The sequence below is a fragment of the Aquarana catesbeiana genome, linkage group LG02 (genome assembly GCF_042186555.1).
Source record: "Aquarana catesbeiana isolate 2022-GZ linkage group LG02, ASM4218655v1, whole genome shotgun sequence".
Lineage (NCBI taxonomy): Eukaryota > Metazoa > Chordata > Amphibia > Anura > Ranidae > Aquarana > Aquarana catesbeiana.
In genome coordinates, this window is record NC_133325.1 from 553,534,153 (window position 1) to 553,552,711 (window position 18,559).

Genomic DNA, 18,559 nt, shown 5'->3' on the forward strand with positions numbered 1-18,559 from the left:
TGTTTACATGTATTGTTAGCTATAAAAGGAAAAGTATACAGGCATTCCCAATATGCTATGACTGCCAGGTGTCATGGGCCTCATAGAAGTTGCATGTCTATTGCAGCACTAAAAAAAAAAAACTTTTCCTTATAGTTGTATCAACAAATCAATAAAACAATCGATACCACTGCCACCTAGATCAGGGGTCTCCAAACTTTCTAAGCAAAGTGCCAGTTAACTGTCATTCAGGATTTAGAGAGGCCATAGTGTGGCCAGTGGGATTAGAAAACACCCTGGAGGCGTAAACAATGCCCCATCATTGGTTTTTAGTGGGAGAAACCATGCCCCATTGTTGGTATTTAGGGAAGGAATAGTGCCTTATCGTTGGTGTCAGTGAATGGAATGGTGCCTTAAGGGCCAGATAAAGGCAAGCAAAGGGCCACAGATTGGAGGCCACTGACCTAGATGCAACTAAAATTTTTAGACTGCTTTCTCACAAAGCATGCTACAGATTCTGTTGACACAGTTTTTGCAGTTTTATTATGTGTATGCACATAAAGTAATGTCCTAATTTTATGTATCAGGCTGTAAGTGTGAATTTATTCTTACAGGGGAAAAAACTGGCTACGTGTATACAAAATGCATCAGATACCTGGGGATCAGATATGGAGCCCATGCGTTCTGTTGCCTCCTACGTTTGCCAGTCTATGTTTGTGCCTTCAGATAAACTTGGTCACAAGACAGTGATGACTACACAACCAGCAAACCTCGCTGATCAGCTCATAGGTTAGTTCGGTGTTAAAGGCTACTACTATATTAAACTGCTAATAGCTCAATATATGAGGAATAGGAAAATCTGCAGATACAAATTCAACATCTCTATATTTCTATTGCTAGGTGTCACAACAGAAACCGCTCTTGATAAAATCTCATCTCCAGTGGATCTTTTTCCTGGAGAAAACGTAGCCGTAAAAGACATCATATTCTATTACAGGTAAGCGATCCACAATCTAATGTCAAATATATTACTCTGTAAAATGCAGAAGGGGATTAACAAAATGTAAATACCGTAGGTAATTTTATCCCAAGATCAATAGCTGTAAAGTAAACTCCAGTCTACACTTCTTTCCTAATTTTTTTTGCCAAAAAAAAAAAAAAAAAAAGATTAGATCTTTATCTCCCATTCAGATGGCCGGCATGAATTGCTTCCTGTTTGCCTTCTATGTGGTGGCATTTTCTCTATATAGATTTGGGTAATCTAGCAGTAGCACTAATAAAAATCATTGGCTTCTTTGTGGATTCTTCATAGTGACAATTTTGTGTGTGTGTGTGTGTGTGTGTGTGTGTGTGTGTGTGTGTGTGTGTGTGTATATATATATATATATATATATATATATATATATATATATATATATATATATATAATATGCCATTACTGGGAGCTTAACATTAGTTATGTTACAGACTCGAAGGTATGTTTGTTTATTTTTTATTTGTTTTCCACTAATCTCTTCATAATCTTACAGGTCAAAAGAGGTTACACAGTCCTGTATTTCTGGACGGTCTACTACTATCCGCCTTCGCTGTAATCCTCAAATTACTGACATACAAAATATATCTGTGCCAAGGTAGGAAATGTTCTTTTATATTCATATGTTCCCAAACAATATGAATTTGAAACTGATTGCACATGGTTCACATTATTTACTGTAGCTATATAGTTTAAATATTTACAATTTTAATTCTTATGCAACTATTTCTAAATGTAAAAAGAGGCATAGCAAACTTTTAAAATAACAAAATGAAAAACAATAGGTAAAAAAAGATTTTCTATTATTATTAATAAAAAAAATATATATATATATATATATCTGATATGGTTCAGGAGGGGGTTGAGCGCTCGCTCGTCCCCCCCCCCCCCATCCTGACCTGTCAGGCTGCATGCTCGGATAAGGGTCTGGTATAGATATTGGGGGGGCCCCACGCCAATATTTTTTTAAATGCTGGCATGGAGTTCCGCTTAATATCCATACCAGACCCAAAGCGCCTGGTATGGACTAGGGGGGGGGGGGGGGGGGGCTACACAGTTTTTCTCCTTGATTTTTCATCTATATTGCCAGGAGCCATCCCTAATTAGAAGCATAGTTGTGTCAATGGTTAAAAAGGGGCATATTCTGGAGATGTTGCAGAGGTTAAGGTGGCATGATTTGGACAAGGATTGGATGTGGGCCTGATAGGACAGTTCAGAGTCCAGGGTTACCCCTAGCACCCTGGCATGCTGGACAGACTGATAATTGTGTCATTTGATTTTGACAGAGTAGTCAGGGGAAGGGGCACGCGGGGGAGGAAATATTATGAGTTCGGTTTTGGATGGATTGAGTTTAAAAAAGGGGTGTGACATCCAGTGAGATATGTCTTAGTAAATCAGTGATACGTGAGTAAACTGATGGGGTAAGCTGAAAGGTAGAGAGATAAATTTGGGTGTCATCAGCATAGAAATTATATTAGGAGGCTATCAGCAAACCCAGAAAGGAGGTGTAGATTGAGAATAGGAGAGGTCCATGGACAGAACCTTGAGGGACCTCAACGGTAAGAGGAGAAGGATATGAGGAAGTAGAGTTGTAAGTGACACTGAAGATGCTGTGAGATAGGTAAGATTCAAACCAATGGAGAGCACAGTCATGGAGAACAAGGAAATAGAGTTTTTTGAGGAGGGGATGGTCAACTGTATCAAAGGCAGCGGAGAGGTACTAGAGGGGGAGTATGTAATAGTGACCGTTGGGTTTTAGCTGTTAGTAATATCTTTTATTGAAACTGAAATTCAGTGGATAAATGCACTGCTAAAATACATATACTGTATGGTATACTATATGTGAACTGTCCTATCTGCCAAAGAATTTATTTTGTTTAACCAATCTTATGATCCAATAATTTAAAAAAATTATAAAAAAACTGTTCCAAGGCCAGCTTTTACACACCAAACATACAGGAGAATTTGTGTGAATAACCTCCTTTTTTACCAAAAGCAAAATCTGATAATGGGTTGCCATACTTGAAAATAAAAATATCGAAGACCACATTAAAATCTACTAAAATGGTAAAAATGGTAAAAAAAAAAGATATATTAAGGGAATGCCCAGAAAGCCCAACAGATACCACAACAATTTGCCTTCCAGCTCATGGTCACTACAAAATATATATAAAGAACAGAGCTCACTGGCATAGTTCACTCTTTCCTGAGTTGTGGTACTGAGTTGTGGTCTTACCAAACTGCTCCTAATGTGTAAGGTAAAGTCTACAGGCTTGGCAAAATCAGTTTGTAAATGAATAGAAAACTGGCTAAAACACAGAATTTAGAAAGTAGTACAGTGTTGGGCCCCTTTACTTTTTAACATATTTATAAATGATATAGCTTCTGGGATTAAAAGTGCCATTGCAGTCTTTGCAGATGACACCAAGCTATGCAGTGGAATAACATCCTTACATGAGGGCTACAACTCTCAAGCCAACCTCAATGCACTGTTTAAATGGGCAATTATGTGGCAGATGAGGTTTAATATTGATAAATGTAAAATTATGCACTTGGGGGCTAAGGATATGCATGCATCATAGATACTAGGGGGAGAACAACTAGGAGAATCAATGGTGGAGAAGGATCTAAATGTTTTGGTAAATCATACGCTTAATAATAGCATGCAATACCAAGATGCGGTTTCCAAAGCATGCAAAGCCCTTTCTTGTATTAAGAAAGGTATAGACTCCAGAGATAGAAATATCACTTTGCCCCTGTACAAATCATTAGTAAGACCTCTTGGAATATGCAGTTCAGTTTTGGGCACAATTTCATAAAAAAGATATTGGGGAACTGGAGAGTGCAGAGAAGAGCAACCAAACTGAGAAGAGGCATGGAGGAGCTCAGCTATGAGGAAAGTGTAGAGGAACTGAATTTATTCTCTCTGGAAAAGAGGAGATTAAGGGGGATATGATCAATGTGTATAATACATAAGTGGTCCATATAGTGAACATGGTGTTGAGCTATTCACTTTAAGGTCATCACAGAGGACAAGGGGGCACTCTTTAAATCTAGAGGAAAAGAGATTTAATATCCAAATATGGAAAGGTTTCTTCACAGTGAGAGCTGCAAAAATATGGAATAGACTCACTCAAAAGCTGGTTCTGGACAGCTTAGTAGACAGCTTTAAAAAAAGGGCTGGATTCTTTCGTAAATGTACATAATACAACCCCTGGCAAAAATTATGGAATCACCAGTCCCTGAGGATGTTCCTTCAGTTGTTTATTGTTGTAGAAAAAAGCAGATCACAGACATGGCCAAAAATTAAAGGCATTTCAAATGGCAACTTTCTGGCTTTAAGAAACACTAAAAGAAATCAAGAAAAATAATTGTGGTGGCCAGTAACAGTTAGATTTATAGAACAAGCACAGGGAATATTTATGGAATCACTCAATTCTGAGGAAAAAATTATGGAATCACCCTGTAAATTTTCATTACAAACACTAACACCTGCATCAGATTAAATCTGTTTGTTAGTATGTAGGTAAAGAGGGTAAATCATCACGCAGTGTTGCACAAGATGTTGGTTGTTCACAGTCGGCTGTGTCTAAAACATGGACCAAATACAAACAACATGGTAAGGTGGTTAAAGGCAAGCATACTGGTAGACCAAGGAAGACATCAAAGCGTCAAGACAGAAAACTTAAAGCAATAGACCTTGAAAACAGAAAACATACAACAAAACAAATGAGGAACAAATGGGAGGAAACAGGAGTCAACATCTGTGACCGAACTGTAAGAAACCGCCTAAAGGAAATGGGATTTACATACAGAAAAGCTAAAAGAAAGCCATCTCTAACACCTAAACACAAAAAAACAAGGTTACAATGGGCTAAGGAAAGGCAATCGTGGACTGTGGATGATTGGATGAAAGTCATATTCAGTGATGAATCTCGAATCTGCATTGGGCAAGGTGATGATGCTGGAACTTTTGTTTGGTGCCGTTCCAATGAGATTTATGCAGACGACTGTCTGAAGAAAACATGCAAATTTCCACAGTCAATTAAGATATGGGGCTGCATGTCAGGTAAAGGCACTGGGGAGATGGCTGTCATTAAATCTTCAATAAATGCACAGGTTTACATTGAAATTTTGGACACTTTTCTTATCCCATCTATTGAAAGGATGTTTGGGGATGATGAAATCATTTATCAAGATGATAATGCATCTTGCCATAGAGCAAAAACTGTGAAAAAATTCCTTGAAGAAAGACACATAAGGTCAATGTCATGGCCTGCAAACAGTCCGGATCTCAATCCAATTGAAAATCTGTGGTGGAAGTTAAAGAAAATGGTCCATGACAAGGCTCCAACCTACAAAGATGATTTGGTAACAGCAATCAGAGAAGGCTGGAGCCAGATTGATGAAGAGTACTGTTTATTACTCATTAAGTCAATGCCTCAGACTGCAAGCAGTTATAAAAGTCAGAGGTGGTGCAACAAAGTACTAGTGATGTGTTGGAGTGTTATTGTGTTTGTTTGTTTTTCATGATTCCATAATTTTTTCCTCAGAATTGAGTGATTCCATAATTTATTCCCTGTGCTTGTTCTATAAACCTAACTGTTACTGGCCACCACAATTATTTTTCTTGATTTCTTTTAGTGTTTCTTAAAGCCAGAAAGTTGCCATTCGAAATGCCTTTAGTTTTTGGCCATGTCTGTGATCTGCTTTTTTCTACAACAATAAACAACTGAAGGAACATCCTTAGGGACTGGTGATTCCATAATTTTTGCCAGGGGTTGTATAACTGGATACTGACATTTATAGGTACAATTGTTCCAGGGAATATCCGATTGCCTCTCGGGGGGGGGGCTTCAATGCATAACAGCCCAGAAATAATACCCTGACACACCCCAGACTCAGTGAAGGGCCTGCAGGCTTCAATAATCCTCACCACTCTGTCACTGCTATGGAGGGAATGTGCACCAGACGACAACCTCTTCCATATTCTGTCAGTGGCAAATATTTCTAAAATCCTGTAGTCTCTTCTAGTCTCTTCCAGTGAGGGAGGATCTTGCTCCATTTGCAACTCAAATCAAGTTCGCTTTAAATAGAGACCTCGCAGAGATTAACCAAAATCTGCAAGCACTGACTGACTAGGTGTCCACAGAAGCCACAAACCAAGTTCATGTGGGCTAACAAATGACCCAAGCTTAAAGTCCAGCTCCCCAACTCCCACCCCCCTAAAATCCATGGAGGCCTGACATTTTCAAATACCACTCAAACAATGGGTTGCACTCAAACAAGCCCTCTCTATCTTCCCCTAAGTAGACTCACATGGTGCTACCCAAAAAATCCTACATAACTGAAATGACATCCAATAACCCCCCATGTAGGGCTGCTCTCAGGCTTTCCAGAAACGCAACCTATCTCCCTACCCACTCACCTCTATATCTAGTACACTGTAATCCTGAGTTTGTACTGGACTAAATGAAAGGTCTTTTTTCCAAGCCTTCCATTTCACATTGTCTGAACAGTGGCCCTCTATTAACTCCCTGATGATGTCCTCCAACCAAGACTTATGGAAAGCTGTACAACTCAGACAGTTTCTCTGCTCCCCACCATCTTCCATGTCATTTTCAAAATTCCTTACCAACTTTGAAACATTATGCACTCACCTGGGCCTGCTCCAACACACCCTGCCCAACTTCTACAAATGTCTTTTCCAACCAAAGGTGGGTCAATTCATCCCAAACTTCAAACAAAGTCCTGCAAACAGCCATATGCCAGAACAATGCTAAAAAATAGTTCACTTTACAGTGAAATTCTGTCAGCACATGGTTTTTTAAGAACCTAACTTCAAAACCCTGTTCAGATGGCACAGAACTAGCCAGAGGTTACTGACAGATGCTGGCATTGCAGTAATGACAAGGTCTTGATTATCCATGTTTTCTGGTCCTGCCTGAATCGTAGACCCTACTGGACCAATCTCCAAGAAATTTCCCACCCTCAATATCCGTGTGGATCTGTAGGGGGCAGGATAACAGGCAGGTGGAGGACCTCAGTCTCTCTCCCAAAGCAAACCTGACTCCACGATTTTGAAGGAAGACAAGGCCCTCCTTTATGGAGACCCCTGAACTTTCTGCAGTACACTCAGTGACCATCTGAGGGATACACTGACCCCTGTTCATCTACTCCCCCCCTTTCCTGCTTATGCCCCTGGGCCATTCATATACTTTTCTTTCCCCACTTCCCATACCTTACACCATCTGGCCATCGCTCACCTTACAACCTCATTCCAGTTCTCATTCCTACCTTCCCTTCTCCTTGTACCTATCCTACCCCTTGTCACAAACCTATCCCTTCTGCTTAGCACCCCCTCCTTCACCTCCAACAGCATTTCCCACCATGAAAAAAAAGAGAAAAGATCTAAAAACACGCCCTCTCCCCGCTAATTCCCAGACAGATATTGTGTCAGCTAAATTAGGATAAATAGGGTATATTTATTTTCCCTATTAAAAATTTAACAATCTCTTCACTGCTTATCTGTGGAGAATCTCATTTAGTCTTTCATCTGAACTTGTTCTGCAATGTTGAATGTGTTTCAGAGCTTATTAAAGCCAGTTAGTGAGTGTCATGAATATACACATACTGCATATTTTACCTAAAATATCTTTAGCTCAATATAGTTAGAAATGCATTGTGACATCACTGCCCCTCCCCTCTACTGATTCCAATCAGAGAACGCCTTGTATTCACTGAAAACATTATATGGCATTCTGTGAATGGTGGCAGTGCCAGAAAAGCAAATGTGGTCAGTGTGCACATGGGAAATTGCTTGTCACAGGACCAAGATTCTGCTATCACTGTAGTAATACCAATTACTGCAGGGATGGTCTGCTTCCCTGAGGTCCAACAGGTGTGAGATATGCATACCTACACTGCTACCAAGCTGGACCAATGTAAGTATGCAATAAATAACATACTTGAAGTTGGTGTTTGTACTAATTATATTTATTAATTTTTAAATTTTTTTTAGAGTATTGCTTAAAGCGGAACTTCACCCTCAATGGAAGTTCTGTTTTAAAGAATCTTCCCCTCGCCTCTAACAATATTGGAGGTTCATTTTATTTATTTATTTATTTTTTGGTGGTGGGGAGCAGGTACCTAGTTTTGGCAGGTACCTGCTCTCACTTCAGCTGGAATTACCTAAGTGATTCTACCTGACGTTGTCCCCCCTCCCTGTCTGCAACCTCCTCGGACACAGGTCCCAAGAGGCTGCAGGACCATTCACAAAGTTCAGCACTACTCGCACATGTATGGGGAAGCTGGCTGTGAAGCCACAAGGAGTCACAGCTGGCTTTCCACACTAGACATGCCAGTGTCGGGGACCCGAAGACCGGCGAAGAACCGGGTCAGGAGAGGATCGCACTGGATCCCCGGAGAGGTAAAATTCCCTATAATAAAGGTTAGCAGTTACAGTATTTGTAGCTGTTGACTTTTTAAATTTTTTTTGCTACAGACTGAAGAGCATCTTTTATGTGAAGATATAGCTAATGGATCTGACATAACACTAATTTTGTCTTACAGGCACTGCCCAGAGGGAACTTGTGATGGCTGTGTATTTCATTTTCTGTGGGAGACAGAAAAGGCGTGTCCTCTTTGTACTGTCAATGATTACCACATCATCACAAGTGTGTGTCAACATGGAATCCAGGTGTGTCATTATAAACTCTTTTTAATTATGTAGATTTTTTTAAATACCTTTACACAATAAAACATTTTATATGTAGTTAGCATTCTCTTATTTGTGAAAGCTATTCATTACAGATGTATAAATTGTGTTCCAATTTGTTGCAAGCGAATTTGAATCAAACAAACTGCTTGCTGTTATTAAGCTGAGCATGGCCACTCTTTGATCTATTGATCGATCAGAATTATAGTGGGAAGAGAGAACTATACTAAAGTTATATATTTTTTTGTTTTCAATGTCTCCTCAGTCTTTGATTTTTTTATTTTATTTAAATAATAGGTCTGATCTCATCTTATTAGGAGTAGTATATTTTTACAGACAGCCTATTGACTGGAATGGTACCAGCTGATTGGAGAAAAGCCAATGTAGCACCAATATTTAAAAAGGGCCCAAAAAAACATCCCTGGGAATTACAGACCAGTTAGCCTAACATCAATAGTATGTAAACTCTTGGAGGGGATGATAAGGGACTATATACAAGATTTTAGCTAGCAGTAATCAGCATGGATTCATGAAGAATCGTTCTTGCCAAACCAATCTATTAACCTTCTATGAGGAGGTGAGTTGCCATCTAGATAAAGGAAGGCCCGTAGACGTGGTGTATCTGGATTTTGCGAAAGCATTTGACACAGTTCCTCATAAACGTTTACTGTACAAAATAAGGTGCGTTGGCATGGACCATAGGGTGAGTACATGGATTGAAAACTGGCTACAAGGGCGTGTTCAGAGGGTGGTGATAAATGGGGAGTACTCAGAATGGTCAGGGGTGGGTAGTGGGGTTCCCCAGGGTTCTGTGCTCGGACCAATCCTATTTAATTTGTTCATAAACGACCTGGAGGATGGGATAAACAGTTCAATCTCTGTATTTGCAGACGATACTAAGCTAAGCAGGGCAATAACTTCTCCGCAGGATGTGGAAATCTTGCAAAAAGACCTGAACAAATTAATGGGGTGGGCGACTACATGGCAAATGAGGTTCAATGTAGAAAAATGTAAAATAATGCATTTGGGTGGCAGAAATATGAATGCAATCTAAACACTGGGGGGAGAACCTCTGGGGGAATCTAGGATGGAAAAGGACCTGGGGGTCCTAGTGGATGATAGGCTCAGCAATGGCATGCAATGCCAAGCTGCTGCTAATAAAGCAAACAGAATATTGGCATGCATTAAAAGGGGGATCAACTGCAGAGATAAAACGATAATTCTCCCGCTCTACAAGACTCTGGTCCGGCCGCACCTGGAGTATGCTGTCCAGTTCTGGGCACCAGTCCTCAGGAGGGACGTACTGGAAATTGAGCGAGTACAAAGAAGGGCAACAAAGCTAATAAAGGGTCTGGAGGATCTTAGTTATGAGGAAAGGTTGCGAGCACTGAACTTATTCTCTCTGGAGAAGAGACGCTTGAGAGGGGATATGATTTCAGTTTACAAATACTGTACTGGTGACCCCACAATAGGGATAAAACTTTTTCGCAGAAGAGAGTTTAATAAGACTCGTGGCCACTCATTACAATTAGAAGAAAAGAGGTTTAACCTTAAACTACGTAGAGGGTTCTTTACGGTAAGAGCGGCAAGGATGTGGAATTCCCTTCCACAGGCGGTGGTCTCAGCGGGGAGCATTGATAGCTTCAAGAAACTATTAGATAATCACCTGAATGACCGCAATATACAGGGATATGTAATGTAATACTGACACATAATCACACACATAGGTTGGACTTGATGGACTTGTGTCTTTTTTCAACCTCACCTACTATGTAACTATGTAAAAAGGCTTTTGACATAATATAACTGGATACTAACATTTATAGGTAAAGTTGATCCAGGGAAAATCCGATTGCTTCCTGGGGGATCAGGAAGGAATTTTTTCCCCTGCTGTAGCAAATTAAAGCATGCTCTGCTGCGGTTTTTTGCCTCCCTCTGGATCAACTGTGGTTATAGAATTGGGTATATTGGATTGTATGATATTTTTTATTTTATTTATTTTTTTATGGTTGAACTGGATGGACTTGTGTCTTTTTTTTCAACCTGACTAACTATGTAAACTATGTAGACACAGTCAACTGAATTTTCATCCATCCAATTAATCAATTTATTGACCTGGGCCCACGTATGAGAAAATGAGTGGGTGTACTTTACTCGGCACCATGGGTACAGGTTAAAATTTATGGGACTTTGCCTATGCCTTTCAGCATATATAATGGTATGCATCAGGGTTGTCCCTTAATTTTTTTATTAACCTTGGAACCTTGGGTAAAGTCTACCTGGACAAACAGGGACATCTCCTGGATCATGGTGGGACAAAAAGAACATAAGGTCTCGGCTTATGTCGATAACCTACTTTTTTCCTGGGCCACCCTGCTAGAACTGTCCCTAATATATTGCAAGAATTTTAATTCTACGTTATCAAAAATCAAAAAGCACTTAATCTGTAGATGTCATACTTTTTATCTGGGCTTATCAGCTACTCCTGACCTCCAACTTACACTGACACCTGTAGAACATTCCAAAATACTTTATTATCCTACAAATCATCTATAAATAATAGGTATCAAGAATTAGGATACAAACTTCACGCAATGTACCCATCTACGCCAGCGACCTGTTGGAGGTGTCAAGGGTCACCCGGGGGTTCTGCTCCATATTTTTTGGTCCTGTCCGGTTATCCAACCCTTTTGAACATGGGTGTGCAATATAATTCAAACATTTACAGAGCAGGTAGTCCCAGACTCCCTTTCTTAATTTTTTCACACCATAATAACATCCTTTTGAAAGCTTACAAAAAAATCTGTCATACATCACTTATTTAATGCTGCCTGTTCTTGCATCCCGGAAAACTGGAAGTCTACACTTCCTCTTTGATTCAACCATGGTTACATAGAATTCTACATATAGAGGAACTCACCAGTAAGTTACATGACAGGGAGGAACATCGCGGTAAAATATGGCTTTACTGGAATGCATATTCATTCTGAGTTCAAGCAATTTCTCTGGGGTTGACTGACTCCTTGGGTTCTTACCTTTCCCCTTGCCAACTCTTCCCTCCCTCCCCCCCCCCCCCCAGATTAGGGTTTGACGTGCCGTCCTTCTGCTTGATGTGCTGTTCTTTCTGCTTCGCTTCATCTCTTTGTGCCTTTCTTTTCTATCTGTGTCTATCATGTAATTTTGCTCTATTTTTCTATTTATAATTGATTGTAAAGGTTCTCTTTTTAAAAAAATAACATGATATACTTACCCGCTCTGTGCAATGGTTTTGCATAGAACGGCCTCAAACCTCTTCTTCTGGGATCCTCCGCCAGTGCTTTGGGCTCCTCCTCGTCTCCGTGTGCCACCATAGGAAGGTGCTTCCTATGGTAACACAAGTGTGGGCTTGATCTATTGACACACACACAGTGCAGCTTGGCTCTGTACCATCGTCCCTGAATTTGAATGACAGCCGCAGGAGCCAATGGCTTCCGCTGCCCTCACTGAATCAGGCTCAAGTAAGTATTTAGGGGGGCTGGGGGGAGCTGCAGGTAAATGTTTTTTTTTTTAACCTCAGTGCAGAAAATGTATTAGGTAAAAAAAACCCTGAAGCTTTACAACCAGTTTAAAGCACTTAGTCCCATATACTGACAGGTCTACATCCCCTTTTTGCCCATTATATGGATTATGTTTAGCACATATCCACAGGCATTGGAACATGAATTCTGTAGTTCTGGGAACTGTTTATGCCTGTTTCTTGCATTTCAATGAAGCAAGAGTACTACATAATTTATGTGTATGATTTATCAATTTTGTTGCGTTTCCCTCTCTTCCTCGATTGGATAATTCAAGTGCACTTTTTTTGCCAGAACTTTCTGTGCTTTACCTTGTACCGACGCCATTCTTATTAGATATGTTAATTGCGTTTTACTTGTAACGTTACCTGTCTTCAAGTGGCTTATGGATGTCTATGCTCTCTGTCTCATTTTGGTGATGTTTTCTGCACCCCTAAGTATTGGAATAAAAAGAATGCAAAAAAAAAAACCATATGGATCTGGGTACATTGTTTAAGGCTCTGGGGAAAAATGGATCTAAAACTGACTAATAAATTATTAAAAGGGTTGGTAACATATGCTACAGTGAGCACACGGTATATAAATGTCCACTAACAACTTTACAATAATGTTTTATTTTTCAGAGGACAACTGCATTGTGGCATATGCCACGGCTGTGTGTCGGTGGTGTGAAGCTTCCAGAATCGACTGTCAGTATTTGTAAGACCGAAGATTTCTGGCTGAAAGTGGGAGTGACTGGTGGTATTTGCTCTGCACTGATACTCACAGCACTTACTGCTTACTTTTGGAGCAAGAATCGAAAGTAAGAATTTGCCGTTAACATACTTACCATTCTTTTTAAAGTTTGTTTAGTGTTTTTGTTTTTTTTTTGTTTTTTTGCTACACATGCTCTTTAGGGTTTATTCACACCACTGCATTGCAGAAACCTGCTTTTACCTATTCATTTTCAATGGTACTTAAGTGCCCCACAACACACTGGAGGTTATTTACGAAAGGCAAATCCACTTTGCACTACCAATACACTTGGAAGTGCAGTCGATGTAGATCCGAGGGGAAGATCTGCTGATTTTATCATCCAATCATGTACAAGCTAAAATACTGTTTTTTATTTTTCTTGCATGTCCCCCTCATATCTACAGCGACTCGACTTCCAAGTGCACTTTTAGTGCACTTGCAGTGCAAAGTGGATTTGCCTTTCGTAAATAACCCCACCTGTGTCCTGTCCAGAGTGCTGAGGAAAAAATACAGTCTACACTGCTTTATGCATATGTAAGTGCATTGCAGCCCATTCAATTTTTGAATAGGCTGCCTAATGCAGCACGTCACAATGTGCTTCAAAACTTGAAAACACATGCATTGCAGCGAGGTGTGGTATAAATGGCCCCTGCTCTAGCAGTTGCTATAAAAATAACAACAATACTCAAAATAGAACCCCTGGCAAATGGCTTGAAATACAAATGTGGAGATTTTTGTCATTCTCTGCATTCATCCAGTTTTGTGGTCTGAGCTGTCATGGCAAATAAGACGGCCAAATCCTTGATGCTCATTGTAGCAGTGAATATTAATATCAAGTGTCCTTGCCTACCAAGCCAAGATGGACTGTGCTTGTAAGCACAGCGGCCCTGCCAGGAATGACATCCAATGGGGGTTATTTACGAAAGGCAAATCCACTTTGCACTACAAGTGCACTTGGAAGTGCAGTCTCTGTAAATCTAAAGGGTAGATCTGAAATGAAGGGAAGCTCTGCTGATTTTATCATCCAATCATGTACAAGCTAAAATGCTGTTTTTTTATTTTCCTTGCATGTCCCCCTCAAATCTACAGCGACTGCACTTCCAAGTGCAAAGTGGACTTTCCTTTAGTAAATAACCCCCAATGTCTCTTGGTGCTAGGGTTTCCACTGTTTTCTCCATGGACAACTAGAAAGAACTGGGGGTTGGATATGGTTTAACCCATGTGATTTAATAGTAACCAAAATGTGTAGCGCTAACTGAAAATTATACCCTCAAATTAATAAGGTGAAGAGCTAATGCTCTAAATACAATTTGACTAGAAAAGAAAGAAGAACACAGAAAAAATGTCCATCACTGGAAAAAATTTGTGAAATATAAATAAATAAATATAAATAAAAGTCCGTGTACATAGAGACTCTACTTATCACCACTTGTGAGTGATGTATAAAGTACCATCACCAGCATATAATCATAAAAGTCTTAAAAAGATAATGCACAGCTGGTTCCTAAGTAGTCCCACGTATATATGTTGAATAGTGCGTGGAAGGACCAACTCTGTAACTTCACACCACAGTGTCCTAAAAGATGTGCACTTCCCTCAACCGATGAAAATGGGGGCTTACCGGAGGGTTTGAACCCAAAACAGTGTATACTGTGAGGGTCAAACCGGCTTTTATTGCTCACTAGCAATGGGAGGAAGACCTTGACAGCCTGAAGATGAAGGGATCACAGGGGGCCTCAAAGATGTATCCTCTCCAAATGAAACCCTGGACGAAGTCTTGTTAGACGAAACGCGTCGGGAGGACTCCACTGCCGCCTTTTTATGTACAAGCGCTTTTTTATCATCTATAATGTAAGTGTATTTCTTTTTTACAATAAAATATGTTGTTTTACGGTATCACACTATGTGGCCCTTTTTTCTATCCTGTATGAGCCACATGTGGGGAGATCCATGGTTTCATTTGGAGAGGATACATCTTTGAGGCCCCCTGTGATCTCTTCATCTTCAGGCTGTCAAGGTCTTCCTCCCATTGCCAGTGAGCAATAAAAGCCGGTTTGACCCTCACAGTATACACTGTTTTGGGTTCAAACCCTCCGGTAAGCCCCCATTTTCATCGGTTGAGGGAAGTGCACATCTTTTAGGACACTGTGGTGTGAAGTTACAGAGTTGGTCCTTCCACGCACTATTCAACATATATACATGGGACTACTTAGGAACCAGCTGTGCATTATCTTTTTAAGACTTTTATGATTATATGCTGGTGATGGTACTTTATACATCTCACAAGTGGTGATAAGTAGAGTCTTTATGTACACGGACTTTTATTTATATTTATTTATTTATATTTCACAAATTTTTTCCAGTGATGGACATTTTTTCTGTGTTCTTCTTTCTTTTCTAGTCAAATTGTATTTAGAGCATTAGCTCTTCACCTTATTAATTTGAGGGTATAATTTTCAGTTAGCGCTACACGTTTTGGTTACTATTGATTGATTTGGCAATTATTCTGTTTGCGGTGTTAGCGGCTTACCATTTTGGAGCAAGCGCAATTTTACTACTGCTGTGGTTTTGGTATTAACCCATGTGATTTAGTCATGAGCATTATGAAACCTTGCCAGATTTTTGCTAAAATTGTAATAATCAAAATGGGTTTCTCTATCTGGGAATTAATGCTGCTTGTAACTTTATTAATCACAGAATTCTGTGATTTGTCACTTTTTTTTTAATGCACATAAATTATTTTTTCCGGCATAAAGCATGGTAAAGTTATTCACAAATTAAATGGAAGCTTTTTTTTTAAAGTGTGTGTATTTTTTGATCCACCACTAAACTAAATTAATAAAAAGTGGACAAATGGTAAAGAAATAAAAATTATTTTTAATAACATCTTAGGCCCCTTGCACACGGGGCTTGTCTCGCTGCAGTGCATCCCTTCCTGTGTTTAAGTACACCTAGGAGTGAAAGTTACAGCACTCAGCCCAGGGCTGAATGCTGCACCGAGTGGTGCCGGCGCTTAATGCCATTTGTGTCCAACCCAGGGCATCGAAGACCCACCCCGTCATTCGGTCACCCTGGGTTCAAAGAACAAGGTTGCAGAGAATGACACCATATAATGGCGTGTCAGCATTCCCTGCAACATTCAGAACCAACCAATCACAGAAGACAGGAGAAAAAGAGCACTTGTGACATCACACAACTGGATTGAACACTCACAGAAACATTTTAAAATAATAAAAAAAAAAACAAAGGGAAGTGCATGGGAAAACTAGAGTTGGTCTTTAGGTTTGAACCTCGATGACCCTTCAAAGTTGCTCCAGTCTGGAAATCCATACATTTTCCTGCCTTTTCCCAGATTCAATCACGTCTACCAAGTGCAAACTTTTACTCCAGAAATGACCTATCCTTCCCTTTTGACCACAGTTCAGCACTCTTCAGTTTATGAATCCATTAAATTCACCCTTAAAAATCATCCTTTCATTCAAGCATGCAATCTGACCCCAAATTTTCCGGTTTGCTACTGCCTCTGCCTCCCCTTCAATTGCTACAATTTATACAGTTTATTTAATCCCTTACCTTGTGTTTTTCTACCCCTTTTACCTGAATTGCAAGATCATATGGTCTAAGTGTATCTTGTTGTTGCTGTATATGTTTTTGCAGAACAACCACAAGTAATTGCTGTTGGTTATATTTAAAATATCTGTATTACCCACCATTGTGTTTATCTCTTACCTTCTGAAGTACCATTGAAAATAATAGAATTATATACACTGTAGGTCACCATTAAACTATTGTAATAAGTGTGTGCATTATAATGAAAAACTTGCCATAGAGTACTCACTGATAAAATGGAAAAAGGATAGACATCAACTCAGAGGGCCTTCATTTCAAATCTTCTCTTACATTATCATAAAGAGTTTTTTTTTTTCTCTTGTTGCCAAGCTTGGAGTACAAGTATTCACGGCTGATGATGAATGCCCCAACAAAGGATGGAGAGCTACCAGCAGCTGACAGCTGTGCCATAATGGAGGGGGAGGATGCTGAGGATGAACTCATATTTAATAATCGTCATTCCATACTGCGCAAGTTTATGTCGCTGTCTAAGAAGGTGCATGTTTTTTCTATGATCTCTTATAGTCCTCCTCCTACTGTCTCTGTCTTTATTTCTCCCCTTCAAACTAGAAGACCCTTAGGTATTTATGATGGTTTATTTTTATTTCAGAGAACATCCGATGGATTTGACTCTGTACCTTTAAAGTCATCAGACGGTTATCATACAGATATGTGATTGAAAGTTTTGACCATTGTTGACTTAATTTAACAGCATACACAGTCCAAACCTTTGTATCCATTGTTTTATTGCATGTTCATTTTTGCCAAGTTCTTTTTTTTTTTTGGTTTACATGAGGGGGCAACTGAAACCTTCGCAGCAACCGCATTTGAATCGCACATGCTTTCAGCCCTTTGTCACTAATTATGTTGATTTTTAGTTAATATTTAATGCTGCCTTTTTTAGTTTGCCTTTTTATTAAGGGTACCTGCCATGGGGGAAATATGTAGGATGCCATTGTGTGGCTGTCATGTTGATTCACTGGCTTCAGTACTTTGAGTCACTGACCTAGAGCAAGATTAGAGGTAAGGGATTCAGTCTTTGGCTTTTACTTAAACTTCTTCTGGGTTCGTGGCTCAGAAGTTCTGAACCAGGAAATTAGAATTTTCACATGGGGCCAGCAATGGCAGGGCACATATTTCTCTCATAACAGGTGTACTTCATTAGCATTCTTCAAACTTGTATATATTTACAAAAATACCCCAAAAACGGAGCTGTAAAGGTTTATATTTTGCCAAAATTAAAAAGCAAAAAAGTTTTAATATTTTGAAATAACCTGTACATTATATTTGTGTGCGGCATGTGCACCTCCTGTAAATAACATCACTGAAGGATTTATAAGCAAAGAAACTATAACATTGTTTGTTGTATTTTTTAAGAATCAGTTTGTATGCATAAAGGTGCCTTTAGTGACATTTTGTATATAATTTGATGATAAAAGCTTTGTGGTAACGTCTTGAGCAGACTGCTGTGTTCATTGAAGGAAAGGCTAGTATGGCACGCATGGTTTTATATAAATACCCTAAAGCTGACTACATATACCATTTTTTTTGCACTGAAACTGCTGTTCTCATCAAACAAGTCGATATGAATGCAAAAGCCCAGCCCAAAGCAGGGTAAGGCAGCCTACAAGGAGGTCTAATGCAGATGAGGAGGTCAAATGCAATGTACTCCAAATGATCTCCGAAGTATCTGAAACTGATCTCAGTAAGTTGAATGTAGCCAAAAACAATCTGCATTTGCCCATCGACACAAGTGCAGAGCTGTAGACACAGGCCCTAACAACGATCCTTCCATTCACAATTAATCTAGTGAAATTAAGTTTTCATACTTCCTGATTTCCTCTGTTACTGTATTTTCTCTCAGACTGAAAGTTTCCAGGTCTGCAATCAAAATCAAACATTTAATAAAAGGAGCAAAGTGAACAAATAATG

At 39.5% G+C, this 18,559-nt stretch overlaps 1 protein-coding gene across 1 annotated transcript in view; it reads left to right on the forward strand.

Moving 5' to 3' along the window:
* ELAPOR1 (endosome-lysosome associated apoptosis and autophagy regulator 1) overlaps positions 1-18,081 on the forward strand; it is a 101,497-nt gene extending 83,416 nt beyond the window's left edge. The window contains exons 16-22 of the mRNA XM_073615961.1: positions 594-768; positions 880-976; positions 1,509-1,610; positions 8,585-8,711; positions 12,907-13,085; positions 16,958-17,123; positions 17,238-18,081. Coding sequence (XP_073472062.1) covers positions 594-768; positions 880-976; positions 1,509-1,610; positions 8,585-8,711; positions 12,907-13,085; positions 16,958-17,123; positions 17,238-17,303 — 912 coding nt within the window. The 3' untranslated portion in view covers positions 17,304-18,081. The remainder of the gene's footprint in view (positions 1-593; positions 769-879; positions 977-1,508; positions 1,611-8,584; positions 8,712-12,906; positions 13,086-16,957; positions 17,124-17,237) is intronic.
* The last annotated feature ends 478 nt before the right edge of the window (positions 18,082-18,559 follow it).